The 18,499-nt window shown below is 38.7% G+C and overlaps 2 protein-coding genes across 6 annotated transcripts in view; one reads left to right on the top strand and one right to left on the bottom strand.

Moving 5' to 3' along the window:
* The window catches only part of LOC124798521 (probable protein phosphatase CG10417), a 96,063-nt gene extending 86,735 nt beyond the window's left edge, over positions 1-9,328 (top strand). For all 4 annotated transcript variants that reach the window (XM_047261970.1, XM_047261977.1, XM_047261985.1 and 1 more), the window contains 2 exons: positions 4,382-4,602; positions 8,228-9,328. In XM_047261970.1, coding sequence (XP_047117926.1) covers positions 4,382-4,602; positions 8,228-8,419 — 413 coding nt within the window. In that variant the 3' untranslated portion in view covers positions 8,420-9,328. The remainder of the gene's footprint in view (positions 1-4,381; positions 4,603-8,227) is intronic.
* LOC124798548 (intraflagellar transport protein 20 homolog) overlaps positions 9,038-18,499 on the bottom strand; it is a 126,259-nt gene continuing 116,797 nt past the window's right edge. For both annotated transcript variants that reach the window (XM_047262003.1, XM_047262011.1), the window contains exon 3: positions 9,038-9,224. In XM_047262003.1, coding sequence (XP_047117959.1) covers positions 9,108-9,224 — 117 coding nt within the window. In that variant the 3' untranslated portion in view covers positions 9,038-9,107. The remainder of the gene's footprint in view (positions 9,225-18,499) is intronic.

Raw genomic sequence — 18,499 nt, forward strand, 5'->3', positions numbered from 1 at the left:
TGATGTTGTGATGGTTGAACATTGCGAAGGTTGGTTTGAAAAAAAAAAATAGCACAGAATCAGTGGAAGGAATAACTAGAGTTCCAAATTTCTACCAGTGATTCAGGTAGCAATAACTGTATACAGGGAGTTAAAAAGAATGGGGTACAGTGGCCAAGCAGCTCTTCATAAGCCAAACATTTTTACAGCCAGTGCCGAGTGACGCATGAAGTGGTGTAAAATGTGATGGCAATGGACAGTGGATGACTGGAAACGAGGGATCTGCAGTGATGAATTGCACTAGACCCAATGGCGGTCCAATGGAAGGGTTTGGGTATGGTGAAGGACTGGGGAATGCTAGCTGGCATCATACATAGTGCCAACAGTAAAGTAAGGAGGTGGTGATGTTACAGTAGCAGGGAGTTTTGCGTAGTTATGATTGGTCCCTTTATTGCGCTTAATAACATGTTAAATGCAAAATTATATGAAAACATCTTAAAGCATTTCGTGCTGTGTACAGCAAAGGAACAGTTCAGAGGTGGTGATTGATTCTATCAGCACAGCTGCAGCTTTCACAAAGCAGCACCTGTGAGGCAGTGGTTTGTGGATAACAACATTCATGAAATGAAATGGGCAGGCATGCTTAGAGTCCCAACCTGAACCCAATGCAACCCCATTGGGATTAGTTATAATGTCAACTTACAAGCTTCGGGAAGAATGGGTTTCCATTCGTCAAGACAGGGTCACTTTATTGAAAGTGTCCCCAGCAGACCTGAAGCCATTGTAAAGGCACAGGGTGGACACACCCCATATTAATATCAAGTGATAGGTATCGGGATAGTTTTGAAATGAGGTTTAAAGCTACTTGTGTACACAAGAAAACATAAAATTGGAATATTAATGAAACCTTCTACAGTACAGCATCATTCAGACATCATGCAAAGCTGCCAAGAAACTGGAATGGGGAAATATATAAATAAAAGATGTGATAATTATTTTTAGTAAATGATTCAATTACACACAGTCTATATATATATAGGTTGGTCAGAAGCAACACAGTTTTTTATTAACAATTATTTTTCAGCATAACCTACCTTGCAACACTCTCACAAGATTTTTCAGGCTGTTTGTAACAACCCTGTATATGTAAATTGAAGTCACTTGTTGGTATCGTCTGTATATGAAGGCTAGTCTCAGGAACTGTTGTAGGGAATTTAATGATTTTGACTAATAAATATACTGAATCATGAGGAATGTTTTTGTATATAAATTATAAGTACTTAAAAGTTTTCTTAATTATGATGAATTCAAATTAAGTTGTGAAAATGCCATTGCCCCCTAGTGAACTGCCTCAAGTACACAGTGGGACCAGATTTGCATGTGGTGTGGTGGTCTAGCAGTAGAGCATGTGCCTGGAAATGAAAAGGTTATGGGAGCAAACCGCAGCTGGGTTACTTATTTTCACTCTACCTCTTAACGTAGCAATCACCTCTCAGTATGGAGATAACATATTTTGAGATATGACTTCAATTTCAGACAACCAATTGCTGCTTCTCTCCGATTAGCAATCGCAATTCGCACACTTAATTCACTGCAAATTATTTGGACAATGGGCAGTTAGTTACTCAGCTTTGAAGAATTGTAATAAATATGACCAATACCGTAAAGGTATCATCAGGCTCTGATGTGACCCTTACAATTTGAAATAATCAACCTTTTTAACCAATAGTTTCCTGGAATTATTTGAGAACAACCACATAGTTAAAAAAACTTGTGAATCTAAAATGTGCTTTTTGTATGCTACAAGGAAAATGTTTTTCAAAAAACTGCTTCAGACACTTTGCCTTGTCTACATACAGCTTGTTCTTTCAGCAGCACAGCAGATGGCTCAACCTACAGTTGAATCAATTAGTGACATCCATTTTCCTGGAACTGAGCCTAAATGTGGACCTTATTCCTTATGTGGCATGGCAAAGAAGTCTGCCATGGAGTCCACAACAAAGAATTGCAGCAACAATGAGTCTCAACAATGCTTCACAGTATGGAGAGCTGTAATAAGAACTAAGCATGTGCATCATGCAGTTTTTTTTCTTTTATTTGTGTGACTTCAGCCATCCTTGCGTATGTTACTTTGTGATGGCCTCTTAAAATTTATTCATAACTTTACACAGTGGCCCACAAACAAAATACTGAATGCTGCCTGTGTGAAGCCAGACTGGGTTGCCACTGTTTTCCAGTTTTTTTTTTTTTCGTAAGAGAACCTTCAAGGTGTATGTGGGTGGAAGAAGGGGGGGGGGGGGGGGGGGGGGAGAGGAGGAGAGTTGGGAGACAAGGGACAAGTGTGAAATTAATAAGAAATAATTTGTTGCTCTTACAAGAGAAACTCCCCATTGCAATCCCTTCAGCTTTAGTGGTATGATGGTCCAGTGGATAACCTGTCAAAAACTGAATACAGATCAAGCATGAAAACAGTAAGAAGGTGTACCGAACTGCGAAAAAAGAAAGTAAAATAGAAACTGTGAATGATGCAAGGTCAACAATTAAAATATTAAGCATCGTGGTCCAGTGGTCATGTTGTTGGACTGTAGATCAGACAGCCATGTTCAAACCTCCCTCGTGCCATTTATTTATTTGTTTTTCACAACATTGTGAACTGTTCATCCGGCCACTGAAATGGTTGTTTCCTTTCTGTAGTTTTGCCAGTTCTACATTGGTTATAGAATATGAGTGTTGTAGTAAGAATGTTACCATTGCAAGTAAATGTGGTGAATAGTGAGAGCAGGCGAGATACCACATAGACATATCACTGAAATGAAAACAACAAACTGGTGTGAACTGTTACAACAAAGGTATTAGTCAAAACTTCCAAACATGTGTTTTGACAGAGCACAGAGAAACTGTGTGACTGTGAAACTGTTGTGTTCATTTGTTGCAGCTTATGTGACAAACTATAATATTTTCATCATTTCCTTGTGAGTGCTCACATTCACATTCATACAGACACCTAAATCGAGCAAGGAGGCATATCTCACTCACTCACCAGGCATACAAATTAGGTGCGTTGGTAAGAGGTGCCTATCATACGATACACATACTGTCACTAATGCCACACACCAGACATGTTTTTCGGTGGAGGACTCCGTTGACTTGTCACCTTGAGATCAAACATTTGCAATTACCATTTGAAAGCCACTTCCTTTAGGCTGCTAATAGAGTAGTCTGCAGAATCAACTGTCATTATACGTTCCTTCCTTACACCTCGCTGTTGCAGAAGGACATGACACAATGGCACAGACACAAATTTGAATACATCAAACAGAGGGGGAGGAGGGGGGAAATTGGCACAAGAGGTTTGAACACGGCACGCCTGTGTGGCAATCCAACACCATGACCACATAACCACGACACCGTTCCTCTTAGAGGTTGCTGTATATTGCATTTCTTGTCCGTGGACCATTCGTTGTTTCTATTTTCTTTTTTTCCGCAGTTCAGTACACCTTTTTCCTGTTTTCATGCTTTATCTGTGTTCAGTTGATGGGCTGTCCACTGGGCTTCTGACAACTAAATGTGACGGGGGTGCGATGCGGAGTTTTCCTTGTTAGTAGCTATCTGTAAACACAATGTGACAGAAGTGTTTCATGATCTTTTTCTGTGACTGTGTGCACTGAATTTGCATTTTTAACACCTACCCCTTTCTTGCATTAGACAACATACATGTCTGAATTTACTGAACTTTCTGAGCAAGGATTGCAGTAGGTTTGCTTTTTAGGTTTTAAACTCTTACACCCTTCATTGGTTTCAGTTCATGCTTCTTCTCATTACATCTTATTAGTCCTCCTCTGTTGTTGTGCCATAATTTTCCACATATCAGATGTGCAGACTGTGTGATGCATTCCTAGTGAGATGTGCTCAGATGGCATATTTAGAAGTGCACTGCCTGCAAAATACAGGGATCCAAGGTTGAGTTCCAGTCCAGTTAAAAGTTATTAATATTCAGCATCTTTGTAGGGAATAACTGAGACAGGTGCAAATAAAATAACTGAGACAGGTGCAAATAAGATGTAGCCAGTAACATGGAGTACCATGCAGCAAAGTCTGCTCTGCTGTGTTTAACAGACCTGGATGTTTCACAATTTGGGCATTTCTTCAATATTGAAGGCACAAAACAATGTAGTAGGAATTTAACAGTCCACCCCATACCACAGATCGCAATAACAAGTTTGACACATGGACCTTCTTTGTTGCCAGTTAAGACTAAGAATTACAGACTCTTTTTCTTTCATTTGTATTCACACTATTTGCAAATCCACGGCTGTGAAAGAATCACAACATTTTGTAAGTATTGCATATTATTTTTGGAAATACAAATACTTTGCCATTAATAAATTTTGAACTTCAACAGGTGATCATGCATACAAACAAGCAGAGAAGCTTCCACCTGAGGAACAGATGATAACTGCACTACCAGATGTGAGAACACTCATGATAGACCCCAAAGAAGATGAATTTATGGTTTTGGCATGTGACGGTATATGGAACTTTATGTCAAGCCAAGATGTTGTGGATTTTGTACGCCCTCGTATACTAGAAAATCCAGAAAAACTATCACATATATGTGAAGAGGTAACATGATGACTAAAGCTGCTTTCATTTTAACTTCTCTTTAGTCTTAAATGATGCGGAGAGTTTGCAGTTTGTACAAACTTTTTATTTCCTCATGAACCTCACTGTGGAAATAGAAACAAAAGTTAAGCAAAATTAAGTGGTTTCTAAGTAGCCAATAATCATAATTTATGTATGCATTAATACTCTTTTGGAGTGGTAGTGAAAATGCTGATTGAGTGTGGAAGTTTTGATATGGCTCATCAGATAACTTAATCTTGACTGAAATACTCAATCATCTGCAGGTATTGTATTGGGGCTTGGGAATGGAGTAAAAGGGGTGCACAGGTGAGCAAACTTCTAAGAGGACAGGATGGCAAATTTTGGTAAAGTTCCCAATTTCTCATGAAGGAAGTAATTGTCCATCCTGTCATCAAATACTAGCATAACTTTGAGGGAAGTACAACCAAAGGTTGACGTCTTCCTTCCTGGTGCCTTTTATTGAGGCAACACCAAGTCAGGGCTTGTATGTTATGTCTCCAATTTTGCAGGAACCAGCCATACCCGTATACACTGGTAAGCTCAAACAACACACAGGTATTACGGAGGTGCTTTGAGATCTCAAATGTGAACCCCTTGAGGGAAGGAGATGTAGTTTTCAAGCAGCACTAGTGCGCAAAGATTCTACTACTGCCGATGGACATGGCAGGTAAAGACCATGAAGAACGAGAAAATCAACTTATATGGAGGCTTATAGACATTCATTTTTTCCCCTAACTCAATTTTCGAGTGGAACAGGGAACTAAATGACTAGTAGTGGTACAAAGTATCCTCCGTCACGCAGTGTAGCTTGCGGAGTATATATGTAGGTGTAGATGTAGGCAATTAATAAGGTGGGGTCAAGACGTTTTATAGCTGAATCTCTGTGCCCTCTGTGTGTAGGATAGTTATATGGTCAAATGTGACTTCATTTTTCAAAGTGTTAATGCATAGTCCTCAGACAGAGCAAGTAGACCACCCAGTGTTTATCGAGGTGGATATGGAAAGCTATCTAAAAACCACATCCAGGCTGGTCAGTACCCCAGCCCCTGTTGTTAATCAATGAGGAATAGTTGCTCTGAAGAAAAGGCTGAAGTTCAAGACATTGCAATTAATTGGTATTTGTCACCTTTCCATTCTCCTTATCTTCCTCTTTGTTACAGAACTCATCCACTAATCAGAAGTTCAATATAAACACATCTGAACTTTCTATCAATCCAGCATTAGCCACTCAATATTCTTCATCTAGAAAGTAACAATATGGTTGTATTTAATTATGTTTTGACTATTGTACAACTGATATAATCCATGTGCAGATTTACAATTCGTAAGTTGAGTGTTTTCCCTCGAAACTGTAAAACTTGTCAACCAGTTCTCTCTCTCTCTCTCTCTCTCTCTCTCTCTCTCTCTCTCTCTCTCTCTCTCTCTCTCTTTTAAAGGGAAAAAAAACACATTTTTGAAACACCTTTGATGTGCAGCAACATGTATGCTGCATATTTTCATATTACAAAAGTATAAATTCAAATTGCTCCAAAAGCAGCACGTTAGCTTCCGAAACTTTGAAATCAAGCTTACCATGCAATTTTGTAAGCCAATCATAGCTCACATCACATGATCCCGCCAGCCAATGAGAGCAGATATTCAGAGCATAGGGCATGTGATGTAGTCAGGCACATCATCGTTAAGTAATGTGAACACACACAAAGAAAAAGTTAATGGTTTAAATTAATATACATGGTGTAGCTACAAGAAAAGCTAAGCTTTCTCATATAATATTGGTCTCTTAAGAATAATAAGCTAAAAGGAAAGCTAAGCTTTCACTAGTAGAAATGGTCTTTTTTAGCGTGTGACATGCAAAGACACACGACACAAATGTCAGCAAAATTTTAATAATGACATTAATGTCCAGTTTTCTGGACTCAGTGGCTGGTTCTCAAAGTGTTAAGTTTTAAATGAGTCACGCGCTCTGCGATTTAAGAAATTCATCGACAATTCTTCTTGCGTAAAAAGATATTTACTTTGAAAATAACACTTTTCAAACCATATTTTTGTGCTACCTCCTAGAAATAGGTTCATTTCAGCAGTTGCCAGAAAATAAGCATCATGTAGTGTGTGCAGCTGCAATGACTTAGGAAGCCTGTATGTTCGTATGTATAAAGCATTAAGAAATCTTATGTTGTATCATAAAAGAAACAGGACATCAGAATTTCATAAACCATACTAAAACGCATAATTCGGCTTAAAGTGCACATTCGTATGTCAAGATTCACAATGAAGTAGGCCCCAACATGTTAAAACTACTGTATTATCACATGTTTGGTTCTTTACTACGGGATAAAGCCATATGTGCTAGAAGATGAAAATGTGTACTTGAAATTCCGCAAACAGTTGAAACTAGCAAACAGTGTGGGATGAAACACTTTGTTTCAAATAAACTGATTGACTTTTATAAATCTTTTCCACTGAAGCAAATTTCTTTAGCAAACCGACAAAACTAACTTCACTGTTCTGTAAGGCGATTAATGCTTTGACTGCCAAAAACATGGAAATAAGAAAACAAACTAATAACATATTTTAGCCTTCCGTAACTATGTAAATGTATTTTAATTCACTTGATAGCTCTTGGCCATTTGGGTTCATTTGACACAAGTTGTAAACAAAGTGGAAACAGCAAAATGACTTGACATAAACACAGGTCACATGAAAACTACCCCCTTCCCTCTGTAACTAGAATCGTTTTGTGCATGCATGAATTTGGCAGTTTGGGCGCGTCAGAAAAATTTCTGGTAGCACATGTCTGTTGCTACTGCCGATATAGCTAACAGCCACACCTTAAAATAAAGTAGCCAGAAGCAGGAGAAGCTATAGAGTATATGCGACTCAACTGTGCACGAGTCCACTGGCAACTGCTCAGAAGAACCTAATGTAAACAGTTGTGATGGCATGCAGTTTGTTGTTACGAAGTATTCCATACTCTTCGTCCTTAGGCCTTTGAAACGTTTTGCTGTTGGCAGACACTTGTATGTGCACGGTGTTTCGTTGTTGTAAATGGCGCATTTCCTTTCCAACTTAAGTTTTGTTTAGGTTTGGTTTATTTTTCTCTCGTTTGTGTTTCATTGCTGCAGTAGCAGGATACAGTAATATTCTTTGTTAGTATCAATTCTTACTAGTCAAAATTACAAAAATTTAACTGAAAACTAAAACAATGAAAAATTCCTGGAATTCTTAAAAATTACTGTGGTTTTCCTGATTTTCTCCCGGATGAAAAAATTGCAGAATTTTTTTTTAGTGTAATTTTAAGGAGGGGGGGGGGGGGTGATACAAATAAAGTAATGGAAAGTCCAGGTAGAACAGAGATACACATATTTATTGCAGTAGAGTCTTTTGTAATGTGTTAGTAGCAACCTTTTAGTATAACAATTACCTGAATTAATAGTATATGAAACTGTTGTGAATTTATATTTTACAGATGCGAATTTAACACTTAGTTCAGATTGGTAAATCCCTTGAACTTTTCAGATGTCTACTTCCAATATTAGCAGTAAACTTTGCCACACCATGTCATCAAATAATTACTGGTTTGTAATGTGCTTTCTTTACCTTTCAGCTGTTCGATCACTGTTTGGCACCAAGTACAGTTGGTGATGGAACTGGATGTGACAACATGACTGCTGTTATTGTCCAGTTTTTATCAGCAGATGCTTCCAGCAATGAAAAATCAGGAAAACGCTGTTTATCACCAAGACCTGAGGAAGAATCAGTGAAGCGTCCAAAAACTGAAGAAGTGTCAACCGTGTGAATTGTATGTTAAGTCTTACAGTTGTTTATCTTGCGAAATCTCAGGTACACAGCTGAGTCTTCAGATTCACAGTGCTAAAGACAAGTGATGGTCACTTCTTTTCTGAAGGAATTGAGAGACATGTTCATTTTTATTTGAAGAGGAGTAATCATATTAAGGATTCTTTGTTTGATTAGTGATGTACTTGAGATATACATACTTGACAGCACGTTTCTGTCCAAGCTATGTGAAGATTTCAGTTCTCTGCCTCAAGTTGCACATATATTGTGAAATTGACATCAGTATGTACAATATTTATGTTCAAATATCAGACTTGGGATAGTTGTAGAAGGTACACCCCAAGACAGTAAATGTCCAGTTTTATTGGATAACATAGTTAGAAATGGTTCATTTTATCTTATTTGTCATTTTAATATATTTTTCAATAAGACTTTTTACTTTGAGAAAATTTCATCATTTTTACTGTAATTGTACTTTCCAGTATTTTTGGAAAAACAGTACTTCTTTGCACACTAGTACAGTATTTGAACAATGAGAGGGACCTGTTACACATTCATAATGTAGTGACTTTTCTGTGAAATAATGTTAAGTGATAATTGATACTGAAAATGCACCACAGTGATGTCACATTGTATTCACAACTTTCATTTGTTTCTTAGCTAACAAGAACAACACAAGTATTTCAAAATCAGTGATTCAGTACCAGATTTTCAATTATGTCTTCTTGCTCTTGTTCAGTTTTCTGTAATGACTGATGCTGTATTCGAAGCCGTTCCAGTTCTGTGGATTTCTCGATTATTAGCGCCTGTAACATTTAAGTACCTTTTGCTGCATTAACTGTGTACATGCACATAAGTGTTAAACATTATATTTTTATATATCAAAAATAAAAAGGAATGGTGCCACTAATTTTGCTAGCTATTAATATTAACACCAGTGATGGTAGTTGCTTATGCACTAAAAAATATTTGTAGTATTAACAAGTAGTAGAACTGCCCCTTTATTCCTTTCAACTACTGTCTAATCAAAAAGAAAAATTAAAATCTTCTGGCTAGCCTTTGCCATGTCTTTCAGACGCAAAATTTAAGAGAACATGCATGTACTGGACACGGTTTATTAACCCCAGTATAGTTTATTATAAAAAGGATAGTTGCTACTCACCAGATAGTGGAGATGAGGAGTCATAGACAGGCGCCAACAAAAAGACTGTTGGAAAGTTAGCTTTCAGCCAACAAGACCTTTGTCAGAAACACACAAATGCAACTCACATACATGACGACAGTCTCTGGTTTCACCTTTCCTACAGTCTTTTATGTTTTGCCTGTCTGTGACTCAGCATCTCCGCTATCTGGTGAGTAGCAACTATCCTTTCCAGAATATTGTTAGATTCCATCCTGAATTTCCATTGTTTCATTTCCAGTTTCTTTTTTACTGTGTGCAATAAATTGTGTCTGTTGAGAGAAGCTGTGCCAGTGCTAAGACAAGCATCCCAACAGTTGATCACAAATTCGAAATGACACAATAGTGTATAAAACACAAATTTTCACGTAAAAGTAGCCTGTTAGAGTAAGAACAGTAATTTCTTAATATGTACACCATAGCCATATAGTACATGGTTTCTTTTCACAATATGTGAAGTGCCTTTGGACAATTTCCAAAAGTTGGCATAATGTTTGACAGATGCCAGTAATCAGTGAAATTTCAGAGTGCACCCTCCCCTGAACAGTCGTACAACTACTTTTACATGAACACACCGCCATTTGACAATATTGTTCTCAGTTACGACCTAGGTTTCGGCCTTTTATGCCATTTTCAAGACATCAATTCAATCACTCGAAAATTGCGTAAAAGACCAAAACCTAGGTTATAATTAAATAAACAATACAGTCAAAAGAAAGTGGTAAAACCTGTGAATATAATACTAGAACCATTTTTTTTCTTTCTTGAATTTTTGTACTGGCTTAATATCGGAATCTGCTACTAGTTTCATTCAATCAGATGGTCACTACACCATTACCCTGTCTATCAATGCTCTAACTAGTTGCTGTTGATGCAAAACAAACAATTAGTACTTTAAAATAATACTGAGCACAAAAATATTCGGAGTTTGTATAAAAATAAAAAGCAGCATCATAATCAGCTGAAAATAAAATATAACTGAACAAATTGAGAGGCAAGAAATTCACTGCCAGACTGTCCAGCAGTGACGCTTTTTGTTGACAGCCGTTGATGAAAGTTTGAGCTCGTGCCACTAAGACGACCACAACAAGCTTCGTCTAAATTCCCAGTGCACAGAGTACTCTTGCAGGTGTTAGCTGGTTTGTCAGTTTTCTGGCCAGTCACCATAGAGCACTAGTAAGTAGTACTATCAGGTGGGATAGGTCCCTTCAGAATGTCCGTATGTGAAATTTCTATACACAACCAAATGCATCTGAAAGTTACGTAGTAACTGACCAACTCAAGAGGCCCACATGGAACTATGTCTAAAAATGTGCACTTTATTTGTTAGTACTGGGAGCTACAGTTGACTGTCATAATATAAAGTTAGAAAGTTTTCTCAAAAAAAGGGGGGGCGGGGGCATTTAATTACTGATGCAGACAAGCTTGACATCCATTAAAAGCAGGATAGATAGTGCCTGCATACAGACTTGATCTGTAAGTAGTGAAACAGTAACAGGTACGCACAGGGAAGCCAGTATGGAATTACTATAAACTGAGCCACTTTTCGTGAGAGGGCAGGAAAAAGGAAGCCCAACAAAGGATGAAGGTAAAAAGAAAAAAGATGAGACTTCATAGCAAGGAACTGTGATTTTTATACTTCTGAATATTCAAATTTCTATTACACATTTTTTGAAAGTTTTTTTTTTTTCCTTTTGATGTAATAGTGGGTGAGGGATGAATTGTGATTTCACAAACTTTGAATCTCTGTCTTGGACTAGTTAATGTTCTGTAAATTGCTTTACAAACATAAAACAGGAAATTACAAAGTACCTGCAATTTAAAGAAAAATTTGTTCCTAGTTTTGACACTATAAATCTGCATTCTTGATCAATAGAGGCATTAGAACACTAAGAAAGTAAATCCCAATGGATCAGATGTATAGATAACTAATTTCCACACAAATGAAGGGTAGACAGGAGAAGGTAAATAATAAATTTATTAGTTTTTGTAATCCAAAATCTGACATTGTTTTTTTTCTGATATTGCCACATGCTTGTAGCTACCAGCATTTATCTTCAAACTGGGTTATCACAAAATTTTCCTCAGTTTCAAATACTGCATAATTGCACATGGAAACTGCTACATTGTTCACCACCCTTTCAACCTTTTCATAGTGCAGTTTGATTGGAGACACTGCATTCTACTAATTTGCCTTGAGAATGTAGGTGTTCTTTTACCTCCATTACACTGGAGACTGTACATAGTTATTTGCTGTGATAGAGTATTCAGAAAGACATGAAAGTCATGGCATGGTTGGAAATCTTATTCATACAAATTAAAATAACACCAAAATGAGAAGATGAGCATTAAGTAAAATAAACTGTCCAAAAAGTTTTTTCATCATCCCTGATTCGCATATCTCTTTTTGAGTACTCTTGTAACCACAGTAATTCGCTACATACAGCCACGTGTAATAGAGGGAAAAGTAAACCTGGCTTGGCTGTTTAGTGATATGTCAGATGTGATGAGGTAAACACGCAGTGATGCCATTTAAACTTGTAACTGCTGTTGTGGGACACAGGATACTGAAGACATGCCCCCTAACGGCTGCCCTCGATCAGGCAAGCCAGCTACCAATAAATTCTAGCTCAAAGGTGTGCCAAGGAGAATGCAACAGAATTGCACACTGCCTTTTGGGAGGCAACTGAAACGGCCATACTGACTCGGGCAGCACGCAACCATCTCCACATAGTCAGTTTGGCATCAAGCAAAAATTGGCAATTGACACTGTGAACAAAACATGTACCATGTAAGTGATTGGGTGGTGACCCCACAGTTCTTAAAAAGAACTTGTAATCCTCATAGTGTAACGGATTTTGAGATTAAAAATAAAATAAACGAAATTAACTTGAAGTTCGGACCTAATTGTTGAATGCTCTCGGAAACATGGCACCACTCGGAACACGGCCCCACTACGGATGCTGTCCTTGGGCACAAGATGACTGCAAGCAACTGACCTGATTGCTGTTGAAAGCTGCTGTAAGTGTGTGTGAGGGGAAACTATCATGTCACATACCTGCGGATACCAAAGGTACTTCGTGTACAATTCCTTTCCTGTGGATGCTGTCTTCTCTCAAGGAAATAAAGGGGTGGCATGTAGTCACTGGTAGGCGTAGGGGGCAGGGACCAGGGAGAAATCAAGCTATCCCTCTACCAACATATTTTAGGTGCTGTCTCACACTGAAATTAAGCCAGTGATACACACTTCACATTTGCTGGGAAACAAGCACAAAAGTGTAAAACTGTTCATAATCAGTAGTCCAAATGTATGGTAAGTAATGCTACCCCTTCATAAAATGGCAGCAAAGCATAAGATGGATCACATTGTGCATGTGTGCAGCAGCTCTGATATGTTGAAGAGGCAGCCATTGATGGAGCATGGTCCTATCAGCTACAGATTGTAGCATAAGTTGGAACATATGACATGTCTCATCTGAGCTCAGATGTTATTTCAGTTATTCCATCAACTTGAGTAGAAGTTTGAGAAAACCAGCCTTGCTGTTAGAAGTCCACAATCTACAGCATAGTCCCCGAAACTGATTGTGGTCAGCTGGCTCTGTCGAGGAGAAATACTAATCACAAATGAGACTGTTAAAATCAACTGCTGAACCAACTGATATTAAGTTTGAAATGCTCCTAAAATGCAGGTTGGAGCTCACCTCATACTAGGGTACATAACGCAGTTAACCTGAAACTGAGAGATATTGTGAGTAAATCTTGGTACACATTGTAATGACCGTCTAATGGTGCTGGAGATATTCATCATATCAGACAAAAAACGTAAATCCACAGAGATAAAAATGAATCTGCATGCAAGTTCATTTGGGCATGACTTAGCATTATTGTCATTAGGAGGACATTCAATAATTAGAAACTAATTGATGGAGAAATGAAACAGTTTGTAGTAGTTGTTTTGTACTTTCATGGTTTTGGTTGGCATCAATGGGAAGAGCTGACACACAGAAATTGTTTTGTTTATCAGCTAAACATTGCATTTAACAATAGTTGAGCAACATTCAGTGATTCGTTTTTTGCTTTCTGAATGTGAAAAACCTGCTAAAATCTTTCCTTTACAGTATGGTCAAAATTGTATGAACTGCGGAAATTTTTATAAGTGGGTAGAATCGTTCAAAAACTGGTAGACTTGTTATTTAGTTGAACATACAGCAAAAACAGTTGCAGTAAATGTTGGCACAGTTCTTAATGTTATCAGTAACAAGCTCAAGTACACAAAACAAATGCAAGGTAGGTCTGAAACAGTTAACATAAAGGAAACATGACTGAAATTGTGTACAGACTTTAAAACACTATGATAGGTAAGGTAATCATTTTCATATCACCACTTTGAACCAGAACCCAAAAGACAAAGCATATAATGAAAGATCACCTGTTCGAAATAAATTCAGAACAAGTATCAGCTGAAAATCATGTTGACCATCCTTTGTGGTTATTTAGACAATCAACATACAATACACAGTGCCTAGTAATTAGACAAGCTAATGACGTAAGTAAAGCCAGCAGTGAGAGAAACGTTGCACATCTCAAAAGGTGTGATATTGCTACCTAATAACGCATATTCCACAATTGTCCACCTTATCCAAGAAAGCATCGAGGAAAAAAAATAATGGGGTTGGAGATATTACATGATCCTCCAGGATTTGGCTCCCTCAGATTTTCATTTGTTTGGTCCACTTGAGGCATTATGTGCAAAACAGTACAGCTACAGTCAAAAAATTTGTGGGAAAGTTGATCAAACAATAAGACAGACTTATTTGCATCAGGTATAAGAAAAAAACTAGTGCATCATTAGAACACACGTTAAGGGTGTTCAGATTACGTGGAATAGTAGTAAAGGTCTCATTTTTAAAAATACACCTTTTTCTGTGTCAGTTTGTCTCCTTACTTTTTGATTACCCCTCATACATTTGGGTCCTTTGTTCAACCACCAGGCTCATTCCCTAGATGTAACTGAAAGTTAAGGAAAAAACTCAAGCCTGCTAACCTCCTAATACACACATTCACAAATCACAGTCATCACTGAAAGGGTAATCATCCCACAATTATTCGGGAGGACGACGGTTCAATCCCGCGTCCGGCCATCCTGATTTAGGTTTTCCGTGATTTCCCTAAATCACTCCAGGCAAATGCCGGGATGGTTCCTTTGAAAGGGCACGGCCGACTTCCTTCTCCGTCCTTCCCGAGACCGATGGCCTCGCTGTTTGGTCTCTTCCCCCAAACCAACCAACCAACCAACATCCCACAATTGACTGGCATAACGATCATTCTGTGATTTGTGGGTTAAATGGGACACCCTGTGAAAAAATATAAAGTGCTTAAAATGAAAACTGCTTACAGGTATAATAAATAGTTCAGAAGCCCACTTGTGATGGGAATGTTAGATCTAATGGCAACAAATAGACCATTTGTCTTTGAGGATGTACACCTTGCACCTAGGTTTCTGTGACAATGAGGCAGTTGATACTATAATCATTAGCAAAGTACAAAGGGCAATTAAAAAAAAGTAGAAATATTACTGTAACATTACCCACTTCACTGAGCATGTAGTGTCATATCTTGAGAAAGAACTGGAACCTTTAGCTCCGATAATAGGCTGAAGTTTAGCAACATAGGAGATGTAGTTCATGATGGGATGGACCCTCCATGGCAAATAGTCTTGTAAAGATAGCTTATAAATAAACAGTGACTACTCCACAATGTGTGTAAAACAAAGCGTAGGGCTGTAGATATAGAGGGGCTAAATGAAGTTTGTTTGGTGGTCAAAAGGACAGTAGGTGAAGCATTCCACAACTACCCTGCAATCCCTACTCTGCAATCCATCATACAGCGGAGGGTAGGACTAGTCATTCCCTTTCCTGATCCAATGCAAATGGAGTGAGGGGGGAAAAAACAACTCTCTATATGCCCCCATACAAATCGATTTCTCTTATCTTGTCTCTGCGGTCTTAAGTGAAATGTGCATTGCTGCCAATGCAATTGTTCTGTGATCAGCTACAAATATCAAGTTTTTTAAATTCTCTCAATAAACTGAAGTAGACCATTCACCTTCCATACTATTGACCATAGATGCTCACACCATTTCTTACTGCTTTGTAACAGTATGCCTAGATATGTAATCAATGTGACTACGTCAAGCAGCTCACTACTAATCCCGTGTTCAAACATTACAGGATTGTTTGTTGTATTCATCTACATTAAGCTAGACTTTTCTGAAGTTTGTTCAGTTTATGCTGCTTCCTCTTACAGTGACTAAATGATGACACTTTCCTGTACACTAGTGTCATCAGCAAACAGTCACAGATTGCTACTCACACTATCCATTAGATTGTTTGTGTGTATATAGAAAAAGAGCAGTCTTATCACACATCTACATCTATATACATACTCCGCAATCCACCAATACGGTGCGTGGCGGAGGGTACCTCGTACCGCAACTAGCATCTTCTCTCCCTGTTCCACTCCCAAACAGAACGAGGGAAAAATGACTACCTATATGCCTCTGTACGAGCCCTAATCTCTCTTATCTTATCTTATCTTTGTGGTCTTTCCATGAAATATAAGTTGGCGGCAGTAAAATTGTACTGCAGTCAGCCTCAAATGCTGGTTCTCTAAATTTCCTCAGTAGCGATTCACAAAAAGAACACCTCCTTTCCTCTAGAGACTCCCACCCGAGTTCCTGAAGCATTTCCGTAACACTTGTGTGATGATCAAACCTACCAGTAACAAATATAGCAACCCGCCTCTGAATTGCTTCTATGTCCTCCCTCAATCCGACCTGATAGGGATCCCAAACGCTCGAGCAGTACTCAAGAACAGGTCGTATTAGTGTTTTATAAGCGGTCTCCTTTACAGATTAACCACATCTTCCCAAAATTCTACCAATGAACCGAAGACGACTGTCCGCCTTCCCCATAACTGCCATTACATGCTTGTCCCACTTCATATCGCTCTGCAATGTTACGCCCAAATATTTAATCGACATGGCTGTGTCAAGCACTACACTACTAATGGAGTATTCAAACATTACGGGATTCTTTTTCCTATTCATCTGCATTAATTTACATTTATCTATATTTAGAGTTAGCTGCCATTCTTTACACCAATCACAAATCCTGTCCAAGTCATCTTGTATCCTCCTACAGTCACTCAACGACGATACCTTCCCGTACACCACGGCATCATCACCAAACAGCCGCACATTGCTATCCACCCTATCCAAAAGATCATTTATGTAGATAGAAAACAACAGCAGACCTACCACACTTCCCTGGGGCACTCCAGATGATACCCTCACCTCCGATGAACACTCACCATCAAGGGCAACGTACTGGGTTCTATTACTTAAGAGGTTCAAATGGCTCTGTGCACTATGGGACTTAACATCTGAGGTCATCAGTCCCCTAGAACTTAGAACTACTTAAACTTAACCAACCTAAGGACATCACACACATCCATGCCCGAGGCAGGATTCGAACCTGCGACCATAGCGGTCGCGCAGTTCCAGAGTGAAGCGCCTAGAACTTCTCGGCCACACCGGCTGGCACTTAAGAAGTCTTTGAGCCACTCATATATTTGGGAACCAATCCCATATGCTTGTACCTTAGTTAGGAGTCTGCAGTGGGGCACTGAGTCAAATGCTTTCTGGAAGTCTAGGAATATGGCATCCGTCTGATACCCTTCATCCACGGTTCGCAAGATATCATGTGAAAAAAGGGCGAGATGTGTTTCGAAGAAGCGATGCTTTCTAAAGCCGTGCAGATGCATGGACATCAACTTCTCTGTCTCAAGGAAATTCATTATATTCGAACTGAGAATATGTTCGAGAATCCTGCAACAAACCGATGTTAAGGATATTGGAACCAGAGGTTGTACAGAGTTTCAGGGAGAGCATAAGGGAACAATTGACAGGAATGGGGGAAAGAAATACAGTAGAAGAAGAATGGGTAGCTTTCAGAGATGAAGTGGTGAAGGCAGCAGAGGAGCAAGTAGGTAAAAAGACGAGGGCTAGTAGACATCCTTGGGTAACAGAAGAAATATTGAATTTAATTGATGAAAGGAGAAAATATAAAAATGCAATAAATGAAGCAGGCGAAAGGCAGTGCAAATGTCTGAAAAATGAGATCAGCAGGAACAGCAAAATGGCTAAGGAGGAATGGCTAGAGGACAAATGTAAGGATGTAGAGGCTTATCTCACTAGGGGTAAGATAGATACTGCCTAAATATGGAAATGGAAGAGGATGAAGATGAAATGGGAGATATGATACTGCGTGAAGAGTTTGACAGAGCACTGAAAGACCTGAGTCGCAAAAAAGCTCCGGGAGTAGACAACATTCCATTAGAACTACTGACGGCCTTGGGAGAGCCAGTCCTGACAAAACTCTACCATCTGGTGACCAAGATGTATGAGACAGGCGAAATACCCTCAGACTTCAAGAAGAATATAATAATTCCAATCCCAAAGAAAGCAGGTGTTGCCAGATGTGAAAATTACCGAACTATCAGTTTAATAAGTCACAGCTGCAAAAAACTAACTCGAATTCTTTACAGACGAATGGAAAAACTAGTAGAAGCCGACCTTGGGGAAGATCAGTTTGGATTCCATAGAAATATTGGAACACGTGAGGCAATACTAACCCTACGACTTATCTTAGAAGCTAGATTAAGGAAAGACAAACCTAGATTCCTAGCATTTGTAGACTTAGAGAAAGCTTTTGACAATGTTGACTGGAATACTCTCTTTCAAATTCTGAAGGTGGCAGGGGTAAAATACAGGGAGCGAAAAGCTATTTACAATTTGTATAGAAACCAGATGGCAGTTATAAGAGTCGAGGGACATGAAAG

The sequence above is a fragment of the Schistocerca piceifrons genome, chromosome 1 (genome assembly GCF_021461385.2).
Source record: "Schistocerca piceifrons isolate TAMUIC-IGC-003096 chromosome 1, iqSchPice1.1, whole genome shotgun sequence".
NCBI lineage: Eukaryota > Metazoa > Arthropoda > Insecta > Orthoptera > Acrididae > Schistocerca > Schistocerca piceifrons.